Here is a 25,033-nt window from a genome sequence, read left to right as displayed (position 1 = left end):
ATATTTTTTGTATGTGCCATTCATATATTTATATAAGTTAATCATGTCCCCCCTCTTTTTTCAAGGCTAAACAGGTTTAGGTCTTTTAATCTTTCCTCATAACTTAGATTCTCCATGCCCCTTATTAGCTTCGTTGCTCTTCTTTGTATTTTTCCAACTCCAGGGCATCCTTTCTATGAACTGGAGCCCAGAACTGAACTGCATATTCTAGATGAGGCCTCACTAATGCTTTGTAAAGTGGTAATATTACATTCCTGTCCCGTGGCCGAGAAGCGCTCACTTCCGCTCTTCTTGGCCGACTATTATGTTTAATTAGCCCATGAGCACCCTGGACTATAAGAAGGGCCCAGTACCTTCCTCCCATGCCTGTTATTGTCATACCCTAAGTTTGTCTATGCAAATGTTCTCCTAGTGTCTGCCAGTTCCCAGTGTTTCCCGTACCTGTATCCTGTATCCCGTGCTATCCTGGTCAAGAGCCGTGCTGAGCTGTAGTCGAGCTGTGCTGCATAACACGCCTGTCCTGCTACACCATGCCTGACGTCTGCCTGCTGCCTAGTCCCAGTCGAGCCTGCCTTGCTACTGTCCGAGCTGCCACAGGTACACTATACGAACTATAGACTGTGACCTGCACCCTGTTGGCCAGTGGGTCCACGAACCCAACGTGACACTGGGCCTCAATACAACAAATTATTTCAGGGCCCCCACCTACAATGTGACATTTATAATACTGGTGTCTTCTTATGTGAAAGTGGGGCTTTTGGGCTCTCCCCAGGCACCAGGGCCCTGGTATGGCTGCTACCTCTGCATCCCCTATTGCTACGCTGCCTTTTTATATTTTAATTTTGTTTTATCAATCAATTCCTCACAGGTGTTAATACCTCAGCTTGCTGTCATTTAATAGGTACGTTTATTTTTAACTTCCTGGGATAAAAATTTGGTCTGTTTATGTGATAATCACACTAATGCACCACTGTGTCCTGTAACAAGCCAAGCACCTGTGTGTCCAACACATGGCCAGGACACGCTTTTATCCCCCATAGGTTAAGAACAAAGTTTCATAAAGAATGACTGCAAGCATTTTGAAGACTGTGAGGAATTGATACAGAAAGTATATTGGAAAATGTAATAACTTTTTATTATACACTGAATATTCAAACTTTAATATCCCTTTAGGAAGTTAGAGAAGTAGCTGCATTTTGGATGGGTTATGTTTTTTTATCTGTAGGACTATATATTGTAGGTCTTCCATAATCCAAGAGCCTTTTTTTAGCACATTTTTACTAATATATTATATGTTAACCCTTCAAAGTACAAATCTATTAGAAGCAATAACTATCACTAACTGGAGCAAGGAACTACTTATAATTAAAATTACTTAATATTGTTTACATATTATTTATTATATTATTATATTATATTATTTGATTTTAATGTGTTAACATTTAGAATACTAAATAATACAAAATTATTAACTTATATGAAAAACTACTAAAAGTGTATTATCCATTATGACTAGAGTTAGCAAATAAACAAAACACCAGAGTTCTTGCCATATAAGCAACTATATTGATTTTTTTTTTCATTTTGATTACATAGTAATGAATTCCATTTGGTCTGATCACGTATTGCACATACACCTCCATATGATGCTTTGAGATAATATTCAAAGATGCTTACTATAGTTTCATGTTTTTCATTTGTTTTATTGTATTATGTTTCTTACAGATGTCCAGGGAGTATTGTTAAGTTGACACTGGCAAGATATATATATATATATTTTTTATAAAAGTGTGAATGTTACATTTTAGTATACAAAATATTCATGGTCAGATAAATATGAAATAGGAGTACAGGGAATATATAGCTGGTCCTAATGAAAGAGCAGGTTAACTACCAAACATAACTAAAAGTTATTTCCAGTACAAAAATATCACAGGCAATGAATTATATACATTAAGTCAAACTTGATGGAAACGACTATATTTTCAAGACTATGAGACGCACCTCATGAAAAGACACAGTCAAAAGTGAAAACAATATATTGGCCTAATTTATGCTCTAAAATATCACAATTACTGCCTTGGCATTCAGGTGCATACTACCTACTTACTATCAAGTCTACATATGTATTTAACTAAAAGGAAAAATTATACAGTTGCCCCCATTCTCTTGTTTTCAGTTCTGCTGTTTTCCCTGTGTAGTTACAAATAAACATAGTAGAAGCCATAAAGAGCTATGGAGAAATTGGAATATTGGAGCACATCTACATTTTGGCACCAGCTTGGCAGAATAAAAAGCAGGACTTGCACTTTGTTACATGTACAGTATGAGCAAGGTTTCTTGTTTCAACTCTTGTGCAGTGTTGTGAAAATTCAGATGGGATGGCAACACCGTGTGCAGTGTAGGGGGATCATCAGCATCAAGGAGCTTCTTTAATACTTTCAGGAGCTGGTGACTAACATCAACTGTGGCAGCAAGAGGCAGGACCTATAAGATGATCAAGAGGCAGAGCAGGGCAAGATGACGCTAGACAATCCAGGCGCATCACAAACTAGGGCACTCGAAGAACCTGTTCGGGTATTTGGATCAAAAAATGTATTCCAAAACTGTTTGGCCGGCCCCTCAAGTACCCAGGCTACTCCCCTTCCTATCTATTAGCCAGCGGATTATCTTGCGTTGCCGATCTCTCTATGCTGAAAATTGCTGTTCTTCCGTAAACCTAGTCACGATCTTTCAAAGTCAACTATGAGTAGCATACACTTTTCAGCACATGTTTATCCTGCTAAAAAGTGTCTGTACGACATGTGTATGTCTCCTAAACCCAACTGCTTAATCCAATAAAATAGACATAGATATTTGAGTGTTAGTAATATATTATAACCCAAAATTATAATTTGTGGCTAATTTGTTAAATGAGTACAGACAAACCATAAACAACCATCTGAACAAATAGAATGAAATTCATTAGTCTGCATAGAAAAAGGTGTGGCAGCCGTCCACCGCTGATCTGCTGCTAACTGGAACCATTATTGTCATTAGTTATTTATTTTCTCTCCAAGAATGTTGGCTGTCCTACAAAAATGTCTTCAGTATATCTTCATTATTTGGTATCCTTGCTAATATAAAGAAAATAGGATCCACAGCCTCAGCTTCTGTTGTCAATGGGATCAAGACAAAACACAGTTCCTTCCACAGTTAGTCCCATTTTGAACCCCTCCTGCAAAATAAAAATAAAAGTTAGTTGAATGTGGATTGAATTACTGTACATAAAACATTATTTGGAGTATGGACAGTTTTTAGTCTTGATGTCAGTTAGCTACTAAAGTCAGTCAGCCAAGTATAGAGACTACTAGTCTGTGTCTATATGTAAAACTCACACCTAGCTTCCCCTACCTCTGTAAACTATTCCTAACAACCAATCACTGTGAAACAACCCTCCTATCTTGAAAATGCAAGAGGACATATGCCGCATACATTAGCATTGTACATTTACATCAGTGGTTTGCAACATGTGACTCTTCAGCTGGTGTGAACATAAAAGCTCCTAGCGGCTTTAAAAGTTGCCGACTGCCATGATATGAACTTTTAACAGCAACTGGAGAGCTGCAAATTGCAGACCAGTCAACTTTATACATTTGTTAAGGGTTAACCAAAGTCGAAGGTTACTGCAAGAAGACTATTTAAAATTCCGCTTTCACAATAGTCAATGGAGCATGCAGTTTAGGTTCAGCTTAGTGCAGGGATAGAAGATTGTACCTGGCTCTTCCTGGCAACCTTGGTGGGTACCGGGGTAATAATGGGGTTTAGTATTAGCCTTTTTACTGGCTAACATTAAGCCCCACCTTGGTAATGGACGTTGTCAAACAGATAGAAAAAAGTTACAAATAGTTATAAAAAAATGTACGAAGTATTGTAAAAAATAGTGTAGTACCGTGTTAGCCAGAAACAATATCTAATGTTAAAGAGGCTCTGTCACCAGATTTTGCAACCCCTATCTGCTATTGCAGCAGATAGGCGCTGCAATGTAGATTACAGTAACGTTTTTATTTTTAAAAAACGAGCATTTTTGGCCAAGTTATGACCATTTTTGTAGTTATGCAAATGAGGCTTGCAAAAGTCCAAGTGGGTGTGTTTAAAAGTAAAAGTCCAAGTGGGCGTGTATTAGGTGCGTACATCGGGGCGTTTTTAATACTTTTACTAGCTGGGCGCTCTGAAGAGAAGTAACATCCTCTTCTCTTCAGAACGCCCAGCTTCTGACAGTGCAGATCTGTGACGTCACTCACAGGTCCTGCATCGTGACGGCCACATCGGCACCAGAGGCTACAGTTGATTCTGCAGCAGCATCAGCGTTTGCAGGTAAGATGTTACTTCTCTTCAGAGCGCCCAGCTAGTAAAAGTATTAAAAACGCCCCGATGTACGCACCTAATACACGCCCACTTGGACTTTTACTTTTAAACACACCCACTTGGACTTTTGCAAGCCTCATTTGCATAACTACAAAAATGGTCATAACTTGGCCAAAAATGCTCGTTTTTTAAAAATAAAAACGTTACTGTAATCTACATTGCAGCGCCTATCTGCTGCAATAGCAGATAGGGGTTGCAAAATCTGGTGACAGAGCCTCTTTAAATACTTTTGTGTCAAAAAAGACAAAAGTATAGAAGGTATGATACCTTTATTGGCTAACCATAAAAGTTCTATATGCAGCTTTCAGAGCACACAGGCCCCTTCTTCTCCTTAACTCCAAAGTATTCACCCCTATAACCTCAGTTTTATTGCCCCGGCTTATCTTAATGATGTATCACCTCATGTACTAATTGTCTTTGTGTAACATCTTAAATGTTGTGCTTTTTTCTAAGTCATTCATTTCTAAATGCCTGAAGAAGGGGCCTCTGTGCTCTGAAAGCTTGCATATAGAACTTTAAAGAGACTCTGTCACCACATTATAAGTGCCCTATCTCCTACATAAGGAGATCGGCGCTGTAATATAGGTGACAGTAATGCTTTTTATTTAAAAAAACGATCTTTTTTCACAAAGTTAGGAGCGATTTAAGTTTATGCTAATGAGCTTTCTTAATGCCCAAGTGGGCATACTTTTACTTTCGACCAAGTGGGTGTTGTACAGAGGAGTGCATGACGCTGACCAATCAGCATCATGCACTCCTCTCCATTCATTTACACTGCACTAGCGATATAGTTATATCGCTATGTGCAGCCTCATACACAAACCCTAACATTACTACAGTGTCCTGATAATGAATACACATGAAATCCAGCCTAGACGTCATGTGTACTCAGAATCCTGACACTTCTGACTCTTTTTTGTGAGATTCCAGCAACGGATACGAAATCTCGCGAGATCTTGGAGCTAAACGAGATTTGGTTTCACTTGCCGGAATCTCACAGAAAAGAGTCAGAAGTGTCAGGATTCTGAGTACACATGACGTCCAGGCTGGATTTCATGTGTATTCATTATCAGGACACTGTAGTAATGTTAGGGTTTGTGTATGAGGCTGCACATAGCGATATATCTATATCGCTAGTGCAGTGTAAATGAATGGAGAGGAGTGCATGATGCTGATTGGTCAGCGTTATGCCCTCCTCTGTACAACGCCCACTTGGTCGAAAGTAAAAGTACACCCACTTGGGCATTAAGAAAGCTCATTAGCATAAACTTAAATCGCTCCTAACTTTGTGAAAAAATATCGTTTTTTTAAATAAAAAGCATTACTGTCACCTACATTACATCGCCCATCTCCTTATGTGGGAGACAGGGCACTTATAATGTGGTGACAGAGCCTCTTTAATGGTTAGCCAATAAAGGTATCATACCTACTATACTTTACACACAGCAGGGCTCAGAAGGGAAGGAACGCTGCAGCAAAAAAACTGTGGGGTTTAAATGCTCACTCTACCCCTTGATGAATTTCTCGAGGGGTGTAGTTTGCCAAAAGGTGTCTTTTTGGGGGTGTTTCCACTGTTTTGGCACTACAAGATTTCATCAAACCTGACATGGTGCCTAAAATATATTCTAATAAAAAGAGGGCCCAAAATCCTCTAGGTGCGCCTTTGCTTCTGAGGCTTCAGTCCATTAGCACACTAGGGGTACATGTGCGATATTTCTAAAAACTGCAGTATATCGGCAATAAATATTGAGTTGCGTTTCTCTGGTAAAACCTTTTGTGTTACAGAAAAAAATGGATTAAAATGGATTTTCCGACAAAAAAAAGAAATTTGTAAATTTCCCCTCTACTTTGCTTTAATTCCTGTGAAACACCTTTAGGGTATGTTCAGACGCACTGTTTTCAGACGTAATTCAGGCGTTTTATGCCTCAAATTGCGAGTGAAAAAACGTCTCCATTACGCCTACAAACATCTGCCCATTGCTTTCAATGGGTTTTACGATGTTCTGTTCCCACAAGGTGTAATTTTACGCGTCACTGTCAAAAGACGGCGCGTAAAAAGACGCCCACGTCAAAGAAGTGCATGTCACTTCTTGGGACGTTTTTAGAGCCGTTTTTCATTGACTACATTGAAAAACAGCTCCAATAACAAACGTAAAATATGCCACGAAAAAACGCGAGTTGTTAAAAAAGTCTCTGAAAATCAGGAGCTATTTTCAGGCAAAAACAGCTCCGTAATTTCAGATGTATTTTGCTACTGCGTGTGAACATACTCAAAGGGTTAAGAAACTTTCTAAATGCTGTACTGAATACTTTGAGGGGTGCAGTTTTTAAAATTGGGTGACATGGGGGTTTCCAATATATAAGGCCCTCAAAGCCACTTCACAACTGAACTGGTACCTATAAAAATAGGTTTTGGAAATTTTCTTGAAAATGAGAGAAATTGATGCTAAAGTCCTAAGCCTTGTAACGTCCTAGAAAAAAAAAGGATGTACAAAAAACAATGACATATTGGAAATGGAAATGTTTATTAGTCACTATTGTGTGTGGTATTACTATCCGTCTTACAAGCAGATACATTTAAATTTAGAAAAATGCTTGGTGATTTTCACAAACAAATACTGAATTTATTGATCAAATTTTTCCACTAACATACAATACAATATGAGAAAACAATCTTAGAATCGCTTGGATAGGTAAAAGCATTCCCAAGTTATTACCACATAAAGTGACACATGTCAGATTTGAAATAATTGGCTGCGTCCACAAGGCCAAAACAGGCTCAGTCCTGAAGGGGTTAATCAAGCGTTTGACGTTTTTTTCTGCGCATTTTGTGTGCGCTTTTTGCAAGTTTTTTGTCGCATAATTAGGACTCCCATTGACTATGGGAACATTTGGCATGTTTTAAGTGCAAAAGAATTGATTGGACACTTCTTTATTTAAAAACTTTTTTTTAAAATGCGTGTGTAAAAAAGCGCGTTTTATGTACTAACTGCATTCCCATTTATGTAAATGAGAATTGTAATTGAGTGTTTTTTATGCGGTTTTCGGCACGTAACATGATTCACCTTGCTGTATTTCTCGAAAATGTTCACTCTGGTGGCCAACATAGGAAAACATGTCAAATCATTATTTAATTTTTAATACTTCCCACCTTGTGGAAGAAAAAAAAATACACAAAAAAACTAAAAAATATAATAAAAATGAATAACTTGCTTAAAGTTTTCGTTTGCGACACATTCCCTTTAAGGATGTGTAACGTTAAATATGACTGTGGTTTGGACTGCCTACAGAGAAAGCAGTTAGTGTGGTTTGGACTACAGTACAGAAATTCTATTATACGGAGGTGAAATTCTCACAGTAACAAACGCACACAGTAGTGTACATTGTTGCATATATAATCCACTATAGAACTGGAAATCAATGTCAATAAAATGTCAAATGATATGGATAACAAATAATGCACAGTTACATGAATGTATAATGTTGCAGAGTGTAAAGGATTTTTATGTTCTACGTTATGCACATGTTATAATAATTTTGTACACTGTCTGAAAATGCTATAATATGTAACACAACATAAATGTATGTGTGTTTTCATGTTACTAGATAGCCTATAGTTATTATTGCTTAACCAATTACCAACAATTTAGGCCTTACATACACAGTTCTCCCTATAGTTATAATATAAATGTATTCTAGCAATGTATCTAGAAAAAATTTAACCATAGCTCTATGGAAAAGTATTAAAATGGTATCCAAAGAAGCAGCTGGTTCTGACACAAGGTAGATAACAGTACAGTACATGTAGCATACCTCCCAACTTTGAAGTATCACAAAGAGTGACAACCGATGCGGCATGTACATTTTTTTCCTTTTGAGCCATGCCTCTAACACCACGCAATCCCCGGCCATACACACCGGTTCAGCCCACACAGTATCATGCTCCCATAGTGCCTCGACACAGTATAATGCCCCCATAGAACCCCAACACAGTATAATTCCACTATTACTGCCCATCACACAGCATAATACCCCATAGTGCCTCCCACACAATATAATGTCAAATAGCGTCCCCCTGCCCCATATAATACCCCATAGCTGCCCCATGCAGTATAATGCCCCCTTAGATGCACCCATACAGTATAAAGCCAACACATATGCCTCCATACATTATAATGCCCACACTGATGCCCCCCTACAGTATAATGCCCAGATAAATTCCCTCATACAGCATAATGCCCATAGCTGCCCCCATACAGTATAATGCCCCCATAGCTGCCCCCATACAGTATAATGTCCATACAGATGCCACCATGCAGTAAAATGCCCCCAGAGCGGCCCCTATACAGTACAATGCCCCCTTAGCTGCCACCATACAGTATAATTGAGCATAGTGCCACAATGCCCCTGCAGATAATGGCACAGTGCCCACTGTAGATATTGTCCACATAGATGGTGCCAGTGCCCGCATACTACCACAGTGCCCACAAAGGGCCACAGTGCCAACATATAAAGTGCCATAGTGCCCACATATAAAGTGCCAGGGCCCACATATAAAGGGCAGGACCCACAAAGACAGTGCCCAAATGGTGCCACAGTGCCCAAGTAGATAGTGTTACACCCCCCTTGAAGATAGTGCCACCCCCGTAGATAGTGCTAAACCCCCCTGTAAATAGCGCCATTCGGGCTCCATCTAGGAGCGGAATCCCCAGCCAGAGCATCGGCCACGCTGTGGCCGGGGACTCCACTCCTGGAGAAGACCCTGATGTCACTGTTCCTATATGGACAGTGACGTCAAGGGCTTTCACAAGACAGGAGTCCCCAGCCAGAGAGCTTGCGTTGCACGGACGTATATCACGTTCGTCTGAATAAGCCCTAAGTGAAATGTGACTGTTGATTAGCTGGGTCTTTCGGCCAATTGCATGTACCCACTGTCTGTGGCATTGTATGTTGAGTGTGGTTCCATTTTACAGTGGCTTTCCTACTTTGCTTGGATAAAAATGTTGATTAAGGGTGTGTTCACACGGGGCAGATTAGTTGTGGATTTTCCGCAATGGATGTCACTTCAGAAAATCTACAGTGTAATACTGTAGCAGCATAGTGGCTGAGATTTGAACAAATCTCATCCACACGCTCCAGAAAAAATCAGCTGAGAAAACGTTCATAAATTGACCTGCAGTACAGATTTCTAATCGGCAGGATATCAATTTATGCTGCGGAATCGTTGCACTTTAATTGCGGTTTTTCCCCATTGCTCAACGTGGAGGTAGAAGCTGGAACATGTAGCGAATGTTGCAGAAAAGCTGCGATTCCACATAAAAAAAAATTGCAAGGGAAAACAGCTACTGATTTTCAGACGTTTTTAATTAACTAGCATTTTTCGCTGCGTTTATTACGGCCGTTTTTGTAGCTATTTTTCATTAGAGTCAATGTAATACGGCTCCAAAAATGGCTCAAGAAGTGACATGCACTTCTTTTTCGTGGGCGTTTTTCAAAACGGCTGCGTTAAAAAATGCCCCGTCGGAACAGAACACAGTTTTTCCCATTGAAATCAATTGGCAGATGGTTGGAGGTGTTCTGCTTCCGATTCTCTGGCCGTTTTTGGCCATTTACGGCCCGAACGACGGCCGAAAATAGGCCGTGTGAACATATCCTCAAGGCGTTGTCCCGTTTCAGCAAATACATTTTAGTATTTGTGTAATGAAAGGTTATAAAATATTCCAATAAGGGCACAGCAAGACATGGCGGAATTGCTGTGGAATTCCGCTGCGGACAGTCCGAAGTGAAATTCTCCAGCGGCCGTTTTTTACAGTTGTTTCAATAAATTTTGAGGCGTTAGTTCAGACGTTGCGGAAAAATCCGCTGCGGACCATAGGCTGGGGTGCGGAATTTTCCCTCCGCAGCAAGCACTGACTGTTGCGGAGAAGAAGCGGAATTTCACTGCGGATCTCAGCCTTTGCAATGCAAAAACTGAAATCTGTGGCACGTCCGCTGTCTTTTCGGCAACGTCTGACTTACCTGTCAAATACTGTATACAAATGTTGGTGCAGATTTGTTGCGTAATTGCCCCAAATCTGCACCAACATTTGCAGCGGAAAAACGTTGCCACGTCTGAACCTGCCCTAAACTTTCTGTATCAATTCATCACGGTTACCAAACTCCTTGCTTCCACTCATTCAAAGGGAACGTCAATTGTATGTTTTCAGGAGATACTAATTTGTCCTGGTCATGTGATGGACACACAGGAGTTCTGTTCATTACAAGACATAACTCTGATAACTGGACTGTAACAGGAGCCGAGCCCCTGTGTGTACATCACATGACCAGGACCAGAACTAGGAAAGACTGGGCCCCATAGCAAACTTTTGACTGGGGCCCCCCTCCCCTGGGTGTCACACAACCCCCCCTGTAGATAACGCCATACAGCCCCCCTGTAGATAACGCCATACATCCCCCCTGTAGATAGCGCCATACACCCCCCCTGTAGATAGCGCCATACATCCCCCTGTAGATAACGCCATACAGCCCCCCTGTAGATAACGCCATACAGCCCCCCCTGTAGATAGCGCCATACAGCCCCCCCCTGTAGATAGCGCCATACAGCCCCCCCTGTAGATAGCACCATACATCCCCCCTGTAGATAACTCCATACAGCCTCCCCTGTAGATCACGCCAACAAATCTCATCCACACACTGAGTAAAATTTCTGAGCAGAAATTGACCTGCAGTGCGTATTTTTCGTACCGCGGCAGAATGTGGACTGAATTGCTGCGTTTTTCAGAGGAGATGTCTCCATCTCCCAGCATTGAGAAAAACGCAGCAAAATACGCACCATTTTCTGCAGTAAAAAAAGCAGGAAATGGTGCGGTTTTTCCGCAGCTGAAATCCTGCTAGTGTCTGCCGAATTCTGCAGCAATTCCGTTACGTGTGGACAAGCCCTTAATGTGCCCTATGATGTATTGGGAAACTTTTAAAAATTATTTTGTGGGCTGAATTTAAAAAACACAGCAGTTCCTGGATAGTTTTTTGGATATCGTTTTTAAGATGTTCATCCTGCGGTAAAAATCATAGATTAACTTTATTTTGCTGGATACAAAGTGTATATAATTTTTTTTCAGCTTTTACTGCTTTTACAAAACAAAATAGTTTTGTGAAGCCATATTCTAAGACCCATAAAATTTTTCTTTTTTATCGATGGAGCTGTGTGAGGGCGAGCTGTAATTGTTATTGGTACCATTTTGGGGTTCATGTTTTGATCACTTTTTATTCCATTTATCTTTGCAGAAGGTATTCAGGTTTTTTTTTTTTGGGGGGTGGGGGGGGGGTTACGACGTTTACAGAATAACTAGAATTTTTATCCAATTAAATAAGCCAGATAATGCAAAGCTACTTTGCATGGTGCCGTCCAAGTTAAGATTAACCTTGACAAAAACAATAACAAAAAATTCCCGGACCAGCATACTCTGAGTAACAATGATTGAATATCAAAAGAATAAAAAGTATTTATTAATTAAAAAAGTGTTATAGTTACCATTTCCTTTGCCGAAATCCAAACACATTTAGGGTATGTGCACACGACCTCTTTTCAGACATAATGGAGGCGTTTTACGCCTCGAGTTACGCCTGAAAAGACGGCTCAAATACGTCGCCAAACATCTGCTCATTGCTTGCAATGGGTCTTACGATGCTCTGTGCAGACAAGCTGTAATTTTATGCGTCGCTGTCAAAATACGGCGCGTAAAATGGCGGCTCGTCAAAAGTGCAGGACACTTCTTGGGAAGTTTTTGGAGCCGTTTTCTCATAGACTCTATTGAAAACAGCTCCAAAAACGGACATGAAAACGCAGCGAAAAACGCAGCGAAAAACGCAGCGAAAAACGCAGCGAAAAACGCGAGTTGCTCAAAAAACGTCTGAAAATCAGGAGCTGTTTTCCCTTGAAAACAGCTCCGTATTTTGAGACGTTTTTGACTCTGCGTGTGAACATACCTTTAATCCAAAAAACAAGGATCTATCATAGATCCTTGATAGACGTTTACCCGGCGTGTTAAATAATGTAATGTAATAGTTTTGAATTTTACATATGCGACAATAGCATCTATATAGAATTTTTTACTGTAAACATTATTAGGGGAAACACATTTTTTTTCACTTTTACAATTTTTCTATATTCCTGAAAACATAAACATGCTATTGTTAGATCGCTTGCGCAATACACTGCAATACTTTTATATTGCAGTGTATAGTGCTTTTTGCTATCTCCTATTAAAGGCTATGTACACCTTTGAGGGCATTTAAAAAAAAAAAATAGATTAGTCAGTGTGTTTAGTGTAATTTTGTAATTAGTCTTTATTAAAAAAAAAACTTTTACTTTTGGAGATACAGCTGTTCTATATTCTCTATACAGTGCAGCTGTATCGCTCGTTTTACACTGGATCCATCAGTCCCACCTGTAATCGATCACATCTAAGTTATAAACACGCAAGACCCGCCGACACTGTACCCCCCTCTGTCTAACAGCTTAGATGCTGTGGTCGCTATTGACCACAGCATCTAAGCGGTTTAACAGCCGTTATCACAGTTAGGCCGGGTTTACACGAGCGTGTGCGTTTTGCGCACGCAAAAAATGTGGCGTTTTGCGTGCGCAAAAGGCACTTAACAGCTCCGTGTGTCAGCCCCGTATGATGCACGGCTGTGTGATTTTCGCTTAGCCGCCATCATTATGACACTCCGTTTGGATGTTTGTAAACAGAAAAGCTTTTCTGTTTTCATTCATCCTATTCAGTGCTGTTGCGCGAATCACGCATGTCCCACGGAAGTGCTTCCATGTGACATGCGTGGTTTTCACGCACCCATTGACTTCAATGGGTGCGTGATGCGCGAACAGCGCACAAATATAGAACATGTCATGAGTTTTTCGCAGCGGACTCACGCTGCGTAAAAATCACGCACCTGTCTGCATGGCCCCATAGACTAATATAGGTCTGTGTGACACACGTGAAAATCATGCGCGTTGCACGGACATTTAACACGCTCGTGTAAATTGTAAATGAGCCCTTATATACAGCTGATAGGCGCGGTATATGGAGTGGGCTCAGCCTGGTAGCCAGTATTATACCTCTCTTCGAACTATGATGTACATGTATGTCAAATGTCGGAAAGGGGATAAGAAATACACAGAGCTCAATGAGACTTGTGTATCCAATAACATAAGCAGCCATGGGGCTCATTGTACTAGTCCAGGTTATCATGTGACAAATAATGTGCTTAGCAGACCCAAACAATTCTAAAATATAAAGACCCAAGCTGTAGTAACTGGTGCTGCCATAGATACAGTAATGTAAACAATAAATATAATGTTAAAATGTCCCTCAAATGTCTCTTATGACTTAATGGGGACAAATTGTGTACAAAACAAAATACAAACACCACAGACAAACAAAACCACAGCGCTAGGCCTGCCCCGATAAGCCAAATCTATACATACTGTATGAAAATTACTGCACCGGCAAGGTGACCCCAATTTAGACATGATCTTACTGCAAATTTATACTATCAGAATTAAACAGTAAGGGCTTGTCCACACGTAATAGAATGGCTGCAGAAAATTTCTGCAGCATTTCCGTTAAAACTAGAAGACATTCCACTGCGGGAAAACCGCACCATTTCCTATGGTTTTTACTTCAGAAAATTGTGCAGATTTTGCTGCGTTTTTCTCAATGCTGGGAGATGGTGATATCGCCTCTAAAAACATGCAGCAATTCAGTCCACTTTCCACAGCAGGAATTGACATGCTGCGGTACGAAATATATGCACCGCAGGTGAATTTCTAGTCGGAAATTTAACACAGCGTGTGTATGAGATTTGTTAAGGCCACGTTCAGACGTGGTGGAATTGCTGTTGAATTGCGCTGAGGACAGTCCGCTGTGGAATTCTGCAGCAGCCGTTTTTTACATTTGTTTCTATACATTTTTAGGAAACTTAGTTCAGACGTTGTGGAAAATAACTGCAGAATTTCCCCTCCGCAGCATGCACATTTTGTTGCGGAAAAGCAGCGTAATTTAACTGCGGATTTCAGCCTTTGCAATGCAAAAACTGAAATCTGCAGCAAGTCCGCTGTGATATCTGCAACGTCTGAATTACCTGTCAAATATGCAAATGTTGGTGCAGATTCATTGTGTAATTGCCCCAAATCTGCACCAACATTTGCAGCGGAAAAATTCTGCCACGTCTGAATGTGGCTTAAATCTCACCCGCTTTGCTGCTACTCTATTCTGCTGCAGATTTTCCGTTCGCAATTCCGGACAGAAAATATGCAGCAATTCCGTTACGTGTGGACAAGCCCGTAACATGTGAAAAGCAGACATTTACGTGTTTTTCCTTTTTTTTTATATTGTTCATGTAATGAAAATACATTTTTGTGCAATATTTAAAAAAAAAAGCTTTAGCTCAGCCTGAAACCATGCCCCTTTAATGTACACATACAAAGTTTACATATCTACCGTACATCTGAAAATGGAAATATTCACAATACTAACCATCTCTGTCGCTAAAGTCCCATGAAGCATTAAAAGAAATTAGAGAGACAAAATCAAGGCAGGCTGTGATATTAACCGTCAGAAGAGTCTGGACACCAAGGGCAAATGCAAACTGACAATTGGCACACATTCTTTTTTCATCTTCTGTAGCTTGATTTGTATGAAAGCAACGTTTTGCAAAGATGCCTATTCTTTATGATACATCCGGCTGTGCAAACCATTACAATTTATTTATTTGACCACACTTGCCATTTACAGTCATTTCTAAAGAGTGATGTTCAGCTGAGTAAGGCCTTGATCACACAGTGCAGATTTGCTGCAGATTCGTGAAGGCCTTATTCACACGAGCGTATTTTACGTTAAAAACAACGGCCGTCACACGGACCTATGCAATTCAATGTGTCCGCTGCGTGAAACTCACTGCATGTCCTATACTTGTGCTGTCCGTGATTGACGCAACAGTTGCTAAAGAAAAAGAAAAACACCTCCTTCAGTTTTTTTTGCTGGCGTAAAAAACGCGTTAGATATGGATGGCATACGCGCTTAAAAAACACAGACGTGTGCCGTACACGGATGTCACATGGAACTGCAACTAAGTAAAAACACTGTGTTTTTTACACGCACAAAACGGACGCGTTCGTGTGAATAAGGACTTAGGCCAGGTTCCCACGAGTCGGATACGCTGCGTAAAAACTAGGTAGTGTATCCGGCCTGGAACCCGCAGCACATTCCGTCCGTTTTTTAACGGACAGCACACGGACATATACAACATTCGTCTGAATAAGGCCTAAGGCCTGATTCAGACGAACGTGGAATTTTTGCGCACGCAAAACACGTGGCATTTTTCATGCGCAAAAGCCACTTACCTGCTCCGTGAGGCAGCATCATATGATGCGCGGCTGGGTGCTTTTCGCGCAGCCGCCATCATTATGACACGCCATTTGGATGTTTGTAAACAGAAAAGCACGTGGTGCTTTTCTGTTTACATTCATCCTTTTGACAGCTGTTGCGCGAAACAGGCAGTTCGTACGGAAGTGCTTCCGTGCGACCTGCGTGGTTTTCACGCACCCATTGACTTCAATGGGTGCGTGATGCGCGAAATACGCAGAGATATTGAACATGTCGCGCTTTTTACGCAGCGGACAAACGCTGCCAAAAAGCACAGACTGTCTGTACTGCCCCATATACTTCTATTGGTCCATGCGAGCCGCGTGAAAACCACGCGGCCTGCACGGACGCAATTCACGTTCGTGTGAATCCGCCCTAAGGGTAAGTTCACAAGCAGCAAATTCCTTGCAGAAAATTTGTTCCATACATCTGAATGGGGTTGTTTCTGAAAAATGTGCACAGATTTCTTTAAAAAAATCTGCCATCTATGTATATATCCCAGAAACAGTGGAAGTTTGAGTACTATGCTCTGACACAGCTACTGTATCGAAGTTCTGATTTTTTTTTCCATGAATATGAATTAAACATCAATACCAGGAATACTAAAGTATTTATGTCTCAAATGGTTATTCCCAACCTAAACCTTTATGGCATATCCACAGTATATGCCATTAATGTCCGATAGATGCGAGTTTCGGCTGTGGGACCTGCACCTATATCAACAACAGGGGTCACTCGACCCCCATTTCGCCTGGTGAGGCAGCCGTTGGCTGCCGATTCCAGGCAGGGAATAAGTTGTTATGGGGCCGTTCATGAGTGCGGCTCTGTCCATTGTGTTTCATGGGAGTTGCAGAAAAAGCTGAGCAGCGCATTTCCTGTGGATTTGCCATAAATGTCTAAGTTGTGAATAACCCTGTAAGGGTACGTTCACACGCTAAAGTAAAAATGGATGTAAAATAAGGAGCTGTTTTCAAGGGAAAACAGTCTCTGATTTTCAGCCGTTTTTAAAGCATCAAACGTTTTTTGATGCGTTCTTTGGAGCTGTTTTTCTATTAACACAATGAAAAACGGCTCCAAAAACGGCTCAAGAAGTGGCATGCATTTCTTTTTATGGGGCGTTTTTTACGCGCCGTTTTTTCAAACGGCCATGTAAAAAAATGCCCCGTTGGAACAAAATGCCGTTTTTCCCATTGAAATCAATGGGCAGATGTTTGGAGGCGTTCAGCTTCCATTTTCTCGGGGCAATTACAGCCTGAAAAATGGCTAAAAACAAGCCGTGTGAATATACCCTTACATTGTTCAGGTGAGCTTACTTTGGCTAATATGTTTTTCATCCACAATGAAAAAACATGATGGCGGCACAAGTAGCTATAAATAAAAATGCAGGGCATTGGCTCATTCTAAAGAAGGAAAACATTAGAATATGAACTGCAGTAGGCAAAAGCAACAGCAACTTCATGACCTACCTGCATCTCATCAAGTTTGGACTGTATGTCTGGTGTATAGTCGCCCACAGCACAGCAAAATGGATCAAATGGTTCTGCACCAAATAGATCTTTTTCTGCAAGACAAAAGTATTTTAGTACATAGACATTTTAATCTAGAATTTTTATTTACAAAGATTTAATAAGAGAACTACCATATTGAGGACTGTACGTATAATTTCTAGACCCCACTAACAAGACAATATTCTGCAGTCATGGGCGCTCCTAAATTTTTTTCCAAGATACATGCAGTACATTTTCCAATATAATAAAAACCATACCATGCCCAAATCATGTCACAGACTGCACACCTACTACTGTTATATACTAATTATATGGTAACGTAGGATAGTCTTTAATTAATGGGCAAAATGTCAGTGTATGACCCTGTTCACACTGAGGTTTTTTGCAGGCAGAAAAATCTGCCTCAAAATTCCTTCGGGAATTTTGAGAGAATTTTGATCTGCCTACAATTTCTTGCTGCAATTTTTGCGGTGTTTCTCTTCCGCAGACATTGAGCGTGCGGGCAAAAAAAAACGCTGTGAAAAACGCTTTCTCTGCCTCCCATTGATTTCAATGAAAGGTCAGAGGCGGAACTGCGGCAAGAAAGAGCATGCCGCTTATTTTTACAGAGAATGGCTAAAAGCCGCTGGGGAAAAAAACACGCCTCAGCCTCCCATTGAAATCAATGGGACGCGGTTTCCGTGTCAATATCAGCGCAAAAATACTCATTGTCAACTGGGCTTATGCCAGAGAGCTTAGTTTTTATGAGCAATCTGGGAAGGAATAGATGGTGTTTAACACGAGTAAGCGTAATCCTGACCCCACATATCCTCATTCCATTTAAGATTGTACCCTCTGGGGGGCGGGGATGGAGTCCTATTAGGGTATGTTCACACGGCAGCATCCGTTACGTCTTAAATTACGGTGCTGTTTTCAGGAGAAAACAGTTCCGGAATTTCAGACGTAATGGCATGTTGCAGGCGATTTTCGCTGCGTCCATACGTACGTAATTGGAGCTGTTTTTCCATGGAGTCAATGGAAAACGGCTCCAATTACGTCTCAAGAAGTGACAGGTACTTCTTTGACGCGGGCGTCTTTTTTACGCGCCCTCTTTTGATAGCGGTGCGTAAAAAAAATGACCGTCGGCACAGAACATCGTAAAGCCCATTCAAATGAATGGGCAGATGTTTGCTGCCGCTTTGGAGCCGTATTTTCGGACGTAATTTGGGGCTGCAACTCCCGAATTACGTCCGTAAATAGGGTGTGTGAATCCAGCCTTAGTGTCTTGTAAAAAGTGGTTCCTTCCATGGAAAAGGCCCGGCTCTGTCCAGTGTCATAGTACCCAACTGTGTCTATATAGAATGGTGCTGTTGGTGATATCTGAAAAGTGTGGAGCTATTGGGCTTGGTAATTTAGCCCTTTGAGGAACTAGAACTCAAATTGTAGCATTGTGATGGGTTGATCTAAGTTCCCATTTTTCTATAGTGAAAATGATACAGCTATAGGAACTGGCACCATGCCTTAACTTGGACATGATCACAGCCAAAAATAAGGGCTTTTACTGAATATATAGGAGAACATTTGACTTCCACCAAATGTATTGACATAACGTTTTCATATAACTGTGGCTACGTTCAGGGCACCACGTCCCTATCACCCACGATATACCAGGTATGACCACACTCATCAACAGGTTTCCCTGACTAAGGGCTCATACGTAGCCATACTGCCTTCATGCATGGCCATTGGAGTTTGTGTGTACGGAGATATTCTCCCCTAAAAGCAATGCTATACTCATATGGAATCCGATAGAGGAAACCTCTGTATGTCACAGTATGAAATTGTGGTGTGTATGAGGTCTAATGTGTAACATTTATCATCGTTCTATAGAAAGAATCAGGTTCTTTGCCAATGGTAGCTTTTAGGAGGTTAACTCAATAAATAACATAAATATATATTTATTTGTTTCCCTAATAAAACCTTTCATTTCAGTATGTGTTAACGAAAAAACAATTTCTTATTCCATATTAGGGAGAAGAATATGGTACATTGTTTGTCTGTAATTGAACAGTTTTGATATTTATAGACAAAAAGGAAAATTGCTACAATTCTTAGAAAAAAATGTAATACAAAAATAAAACATTACAAAGTAGTCTGCTGCACGAGAACTGTTAGTGTGCTAAATAAAACAGCAATACAAATATCAAGCTATGCTATAACGAACCGTAAAAACAAGCTACAATATCTATCGTGCATGCACATTTCTTAGATAAACCGTCCTGTGAAGATGATGTTTGATGGGAACTTTCTAGTATTATGCTAATCTTGTCTACATTTTCTCTTGTATTAAAGACCACTTCACATGGCAATATTTTATTTCAGTACTTGTAAGCCAAAACCAGGAATGAGTCCAAAAATCTTTCCGGTATACGTCTCCTCTGTGTAGGTTCCACTACTGATTTTGACTTACAAATTTTGATGCAAAGTACTGACCAAAATACTGTACTGCCGTGTGGCAGTGGCCTAAGTGGGTACATAGCAACACCGCAGAAGAAATGCCTCCCAATCTGACCCCCTTAGACTTTTATCTTTGGGGTCATCTGAAGGCAATTGTCTATGCTGTGAAGATACGAGATGTGCAGCAACTGAAACTACGGATACTGGAAGCCTGTGCTAGCATTTCTTCTGCGGTGTTGCTATCAGTGTGTGAAGAGTGGGAGAAGAGGGTCGCATTGACAATCCAACACAATGGGCAGCACTTTGAACACATTTTATAAGTGGTCAGAAACTTGTAAATAACTCATGAAAGAATAAAGTAACGTTAAAACCAAGCACACCATTGTTTTTCTTGTGAAATTCTCGATAAGTTTGATGTGTCACATGACCCTCTTCCCATTGAAAAAACTAAAGTTGGATACAAAATGGCCGACTTCAAAATGGCCGCCATGGTCAACACCCAGCTTGAAAAGTTTCCCCCCTCCCATATACTAAAGTGCCACAAACAGGAAGTTAATATCACCAACCATTCCCATTTTATTTAGGTGTATCCATATAAATGGCCCACCCTGTATATCCAAAAAAGAGAGAAAGAAGCAGCACTCAAAAAAACTCTGGTTTATTCATCTAGCATCCACTGCAACGTTTCACCTTCTCTATGAAGGCTTTTTCAAGTCAGGTGTGTTAAAGCATACACGTGTATATATAAGGGGCAAAGCCCAGACAATCAGTGTTACAAATCAGTACATAGTTAATAAAAAATATAAAAATACATAAATATTATAAATATAAAGTGACAAGTGAAACAAAATTCAGATAGCTATGACATGATGCAATGATACAAACAGACGATGCAACATGGCTAACATATAAAAATTGATCTTTATGATTGATTAAACCAACACAGTGTAATTAATTAAAAATTAGATCAGCTGGCACTCACCGATCTATGAAAGGGAAAAGGATAATCATGAGACTCATATGTAACGCACATAATCCTCCATAGTCATCAAAACCGGCGTTAAACACACGATACTGCTCATGCCCGCAGGGAGCGCATAGATTGGATAAACTAAACGTCAGATCAAATATTGTCAAGGCAACATGGAGCAGCAGAACCTCAAGTATGTCTCGCGAGATTTAACTATACAGACGTCATCCCTTGTTTGGTATTCAAAACCGACATCTTTAAAGAGGGAATATTGCAACAGCCAGGTAAATCCATAGTTTAACCATAACCTATTCATATTATATAAAAGAGGATAATCATCTCAAAAGGGGAATTTATAAGATCCAACATGTCATTCCAGCAAGAGGGAAAACGGTCCGTTCGCATTTACGCAAACAACATCATTTAGGCTGAGATAGGGTACAACAATTGGATAGGGAGGTTTTGAGTGAGAAAAGAGACAACTAAGGATAAAAGACTCCTGATGGTATCTACTTTTAGCACTGGGAGCGCTAATGTTGCAGGAATCATTAGAAAACATTGGCACGTTTTGGGAAACTTTTATGACAAGGATTCAGAATTTTGTTCCCCTCCTCTATTTTCCTACAAAAGATGTCGTAATTTGAAAGACAAATTGGTCAGAACAGATGTTGGCAGTATACATGGTGGACAGGCTTGCAGGACACGCAAGGGATGTTTCCCTTGCCTCTCCTGTGACAACTGTCCCCTTATGATCAAGGGGTATGTCTACACCCACCCCAAGACACATAAAATCTTTAACATTAATTCCTTCTACACATGTAGAAGTGAATATGTAATATATATACTACAGTGCCCGTGTGATTTAATCTATGTGGGTGAGACCACGACGGAATGTCGTTTGAGATTGAACAATCATAAATCTAGTATAAGGACCAAAAAGGTGGAATTGCCCGTAGCACGACATTTTGCTGAAACTGGACACACAGTACAGCAACTTAAATTTACCATCATCGATGGGGTTTCCCCATTAAAACGGGGAGGTAACAGGGAACTGATTTTAAAACAACGTGAGATACAGTGGATTACAAAACTTAATTCCTTACATCCTTATGGTCTGAATGTGGATTATCCACTCAATGTGTATAGATAAGGCTAATGCTAGGCTCACTTAACAACATACCTCGGTTGTCCAAATGAATTTTTTGTATATATTGATACATCTGGATTTGCTCTTTTGGCCTGTGTTTCTTCCAATAAATCCTGTTGACACATGTATGGTTGGTATTTGGAATATAATATGTGTGTTAAATCTTGAGTATATATTCCAAGGTGACTGTATAGTGACATTCTCCTTTTTTCTTCTTTTTTAAGGACTACTTCATAATTGTTATTGGAATCACACGATCGGAAGAAGGAATCGTTGGACTCATATGTGACTGTTGTTCTTCTAGATTACATTTATGTTGATAAAATTATATAATTTTTTTGAATTTTCTATTGGTGATATGGTGCAGCGGTACCGCATGAGTATGAATAATACCCTTGGATTAATCTGTCCATTTTTTCTATATTTTAAATTTTACTAATTTTGATCCTATATGTGTATCCACTATGAGGTCGGTGGCGTCTCGATCGGCAGCAGTGATGGCACTAATAAACTTTTAATAAGAATAGTCATTAGAATATGACACGCTCTGATAGTCAATTAGGTTTATTCACCTCTTGGCTAGTACCCACTATAAAACATCTTGGGGATGATATATCCATTGGAGATTTATGTGGTGACTGGAGACAGGTTACTCTCTTATGGATAATGAGAGATGTGATCTGTACCGGGATGTTGAATACCTTGTAAGTGCCTGAACGAAAATTGCTTAAATGATGTTGTTTGCGTAAATGCGAACGGACCGTTTTCCCTCTTGTTGGACATGTTGGATCTTATAAATTCCCCTTTTGAGATGATTATCCTCTTTTATATAATAGAAATAGGTTATGGTTAAACTATGGCTTTACCTGGCTGTTGCAATATTCCCTCTTGAAGGCTATGTTCACACAGAGTATTTTGCCGAGTTTTTTGACGAGGAAACCGCGTCGCAAAAGTCGGCAAAAACGCCCCGAAAATGCCTCCCACTGATTTCAAAGGGTAGGCGTCGGCGTCTTTTTCCCGCGAGCAGTAAAACTGCCTCGCGGGAAAAAGAAGCGACATGCCCTATCTTCGGGCGTTTCTGCCTCTGACCTCCCATTGACTTCAATGGGAGGCAGAGAAAGCGTATTTCGCGGTGTTTTATGCCCGCGGCACTCAATGGGCGCGGGCGAAAAACGCAGCGAAAAGCTCTGCGAAAATCGGCGTGCAGGGAGAGGAAAATCTGCCTCAAACTTCCAAACGGAATTTTGAGGCAGATATTCCTCCTGCAAAATACTCCGTGTGAACATAGCCTTAAGATGGCGGTTTTGAATACCAAACAAGGGATGTCGTCTGTATAGTTGAATCTCGCGAGACATACTTGAGGTTCTGCTGCTCCATGTTGCCTTGACGATATTTGATTTGACGTTCAGTTTATCCAATCTATGCGCTCCCTGCGGGCATGCGCAGTATCGTGTGTTTAACGCCGGTTTTGATGACTATGGAGGATTATGTGCGTTACATATCAGTCTCATGATTATCCTTTTCCCTTTCATAGATTGGTGAGTGCCAGCTGATCTAATTTTTTATTAATTACACTGTGTTGGTTTAATCAATCATAAAGATCAATTTTTATATGTTAGCCATGTTGCATCGTCTGTTTGTATCATTGCATCATGTTATAACTCATGTACACTATCTGAATTTTGTTTCACTTGTCACTTTATGTTTATAATATTTATGTATTTTTATATTTTTTATTGACTATGTACTGATTTGTAACACTGATTGTCTGGGCTTTGCCCCCTATATATACACACATGTGTATGCTTTAACACACCTGACTTGAAAAAGCCTTCATAGAGAAGGTGAAACGTTGCAGTGGATGCTGGATGAATAAACCAGAGTTTATTTGAGTGCTGCTTCTTTCTCTCTTTTTTGGATACACGTTTGTGCAGGGAGAAGTCACTCCTCGTTTGAAAGCTGAGCACCAGCCTTAACAGGCAAGAAATCACAGTGCTGTTCCTACCCTTGATTTGTCCATATATATATATATATATATATATATATATATATATATATATATATATATATATATATATATATATATATGTTTTCATATATATGAAAAAACTTTAACTGCTTTAATTTTTTTTACTAGTTCCCCTAGGGGACTTGAACCAGCAATCACTTACACTATATACTGCAGTACCAATGTATTGCAATATATCATGATGCTGACAGTCACCTATTTACTCCTGCCTCTGACAGGACTTAATAGGTGTCCTAAGATGGCAGACCGGAGGGCCTTCATTAGGCCCCCAGGCTACCATGATGACCATGAGCACCCCGCGATAGCGTCGCAGTAGGACAATGGCACCTTAGAGGGGTCCGCCACCTCACTCTTACAGCTTAGATGCCGCAGTAGCTGTTGATCATGGCATCTAAGGGGTTAAACCAGCAGGAATCCGCTCACTGGGACCCCGCCTGTTACACTGAAGTGTCAGCTGTTTCATACAGCCAACACGCTTATTCTATGGAGTGGGCTCAGTCCGTTAACACACTCATTCTATGGGGTGGGCTCAGCCCGTGAGCCCGCTCCATACTCCCGCACCCAACCTCTGCCATATACACTACCGTTCAAAAATTTGGGGTCACCCAGACAATTTTGTGTTTTCCATGAAAACTCACACTTATATTTATCAAATGAGTTGCAAAATGAGTAGAAAATATAGTCAAGACATTGACAAGGTTAGAAATAATGATTTTTATTTCAAATAATAATTTTCTCCTTCAAACTTTGCTTTCGTCAAAGAATGCTCCATTTGCAGCAATTACAGCATTTCAGACCTTTGGCATTCTAGCTGTTAATTTGCTGAGGTAATCGGGAGAAATTTCACCCCATGCTTCTAGAAGGCCCTCCCACAAGTTGGATTGGCTTGATGGTCACTTCTTGCGTAACATACAGTCAAGCTGCTCCCACAACAGCTCTATGGAGTTGAGATCTGGTGACTGCGCTGGCCACTCCATTACAGATAGAATACCAGCTGCCTGCTTCTTCCCTAAATAGTTCTTGCATAATTTGGATGTGTGCTTAGGGTCATTGTCCTGTTGTAGGATGAAATTGGCTCCAATCAAGCGCTGTCCACAGGGTATGGCATGGCGT

The 25,033-nt window shown here is 40.5% G+C and overlaps 1 protein-coding gene across 8 annotated transcripts in view; it reads right to left on the bottom strand.

The window, feature by feature from the left end:
* Positions 1-1,640: 1,640 nt before the first annotated feature.
* The window catches only part of GULP1 (GULP PTB domain containing engulfment adaptor 1), a 590,342-nt gene continuing 566,949 nt past the window's right edge, over positions 1,641-25,033 (bottom strand). For 7 of the 8 annotated variants that reach the window (XM_075829911.1, XM_075829914.1, XM_075829910.1 and 4 more), the window contains 2 exons: positions 17,297-17,391; positions 1,641-3,217 (listed from right to left, as the gene is read on the bottom strand). In XM_075829911.1, the coding sequence (XP_075686026.1) occupies positions 3,146-3,217; positions 17,297-17,391 (167 nt within the window). In that variant the 3' untranslated portion in view covers positions 1,641-3,145. Of the gene's footprint in view, positions 3,218-14,942; positions 14,954-17,296; positions 17,392-25,033 lie in introns of all 8 variants that reach the window. The other variant, XM_075829913.1, reaches the window with a different exon arrangement.

Source organism: Rhinoderma darwinii, chromosome 6 (genome assembly GCF_050947455.1).
Source record: "Rhinoderma darwinii isolate aRhiDar2 chromosome 6, aRhiDar2.hap1, whole genome shotgun sequence".
In the NCBI taxonomy this organism is placed as follows: Eukaryota; Metazoa; Chordata; class Amphibia; order Anura; family Rhinodermatidae; genus Rhinoderma; species Rhinoderma darwinii.
This window is presented reverse-complemented; position numbering and strand designations above follow the sequence as displayed.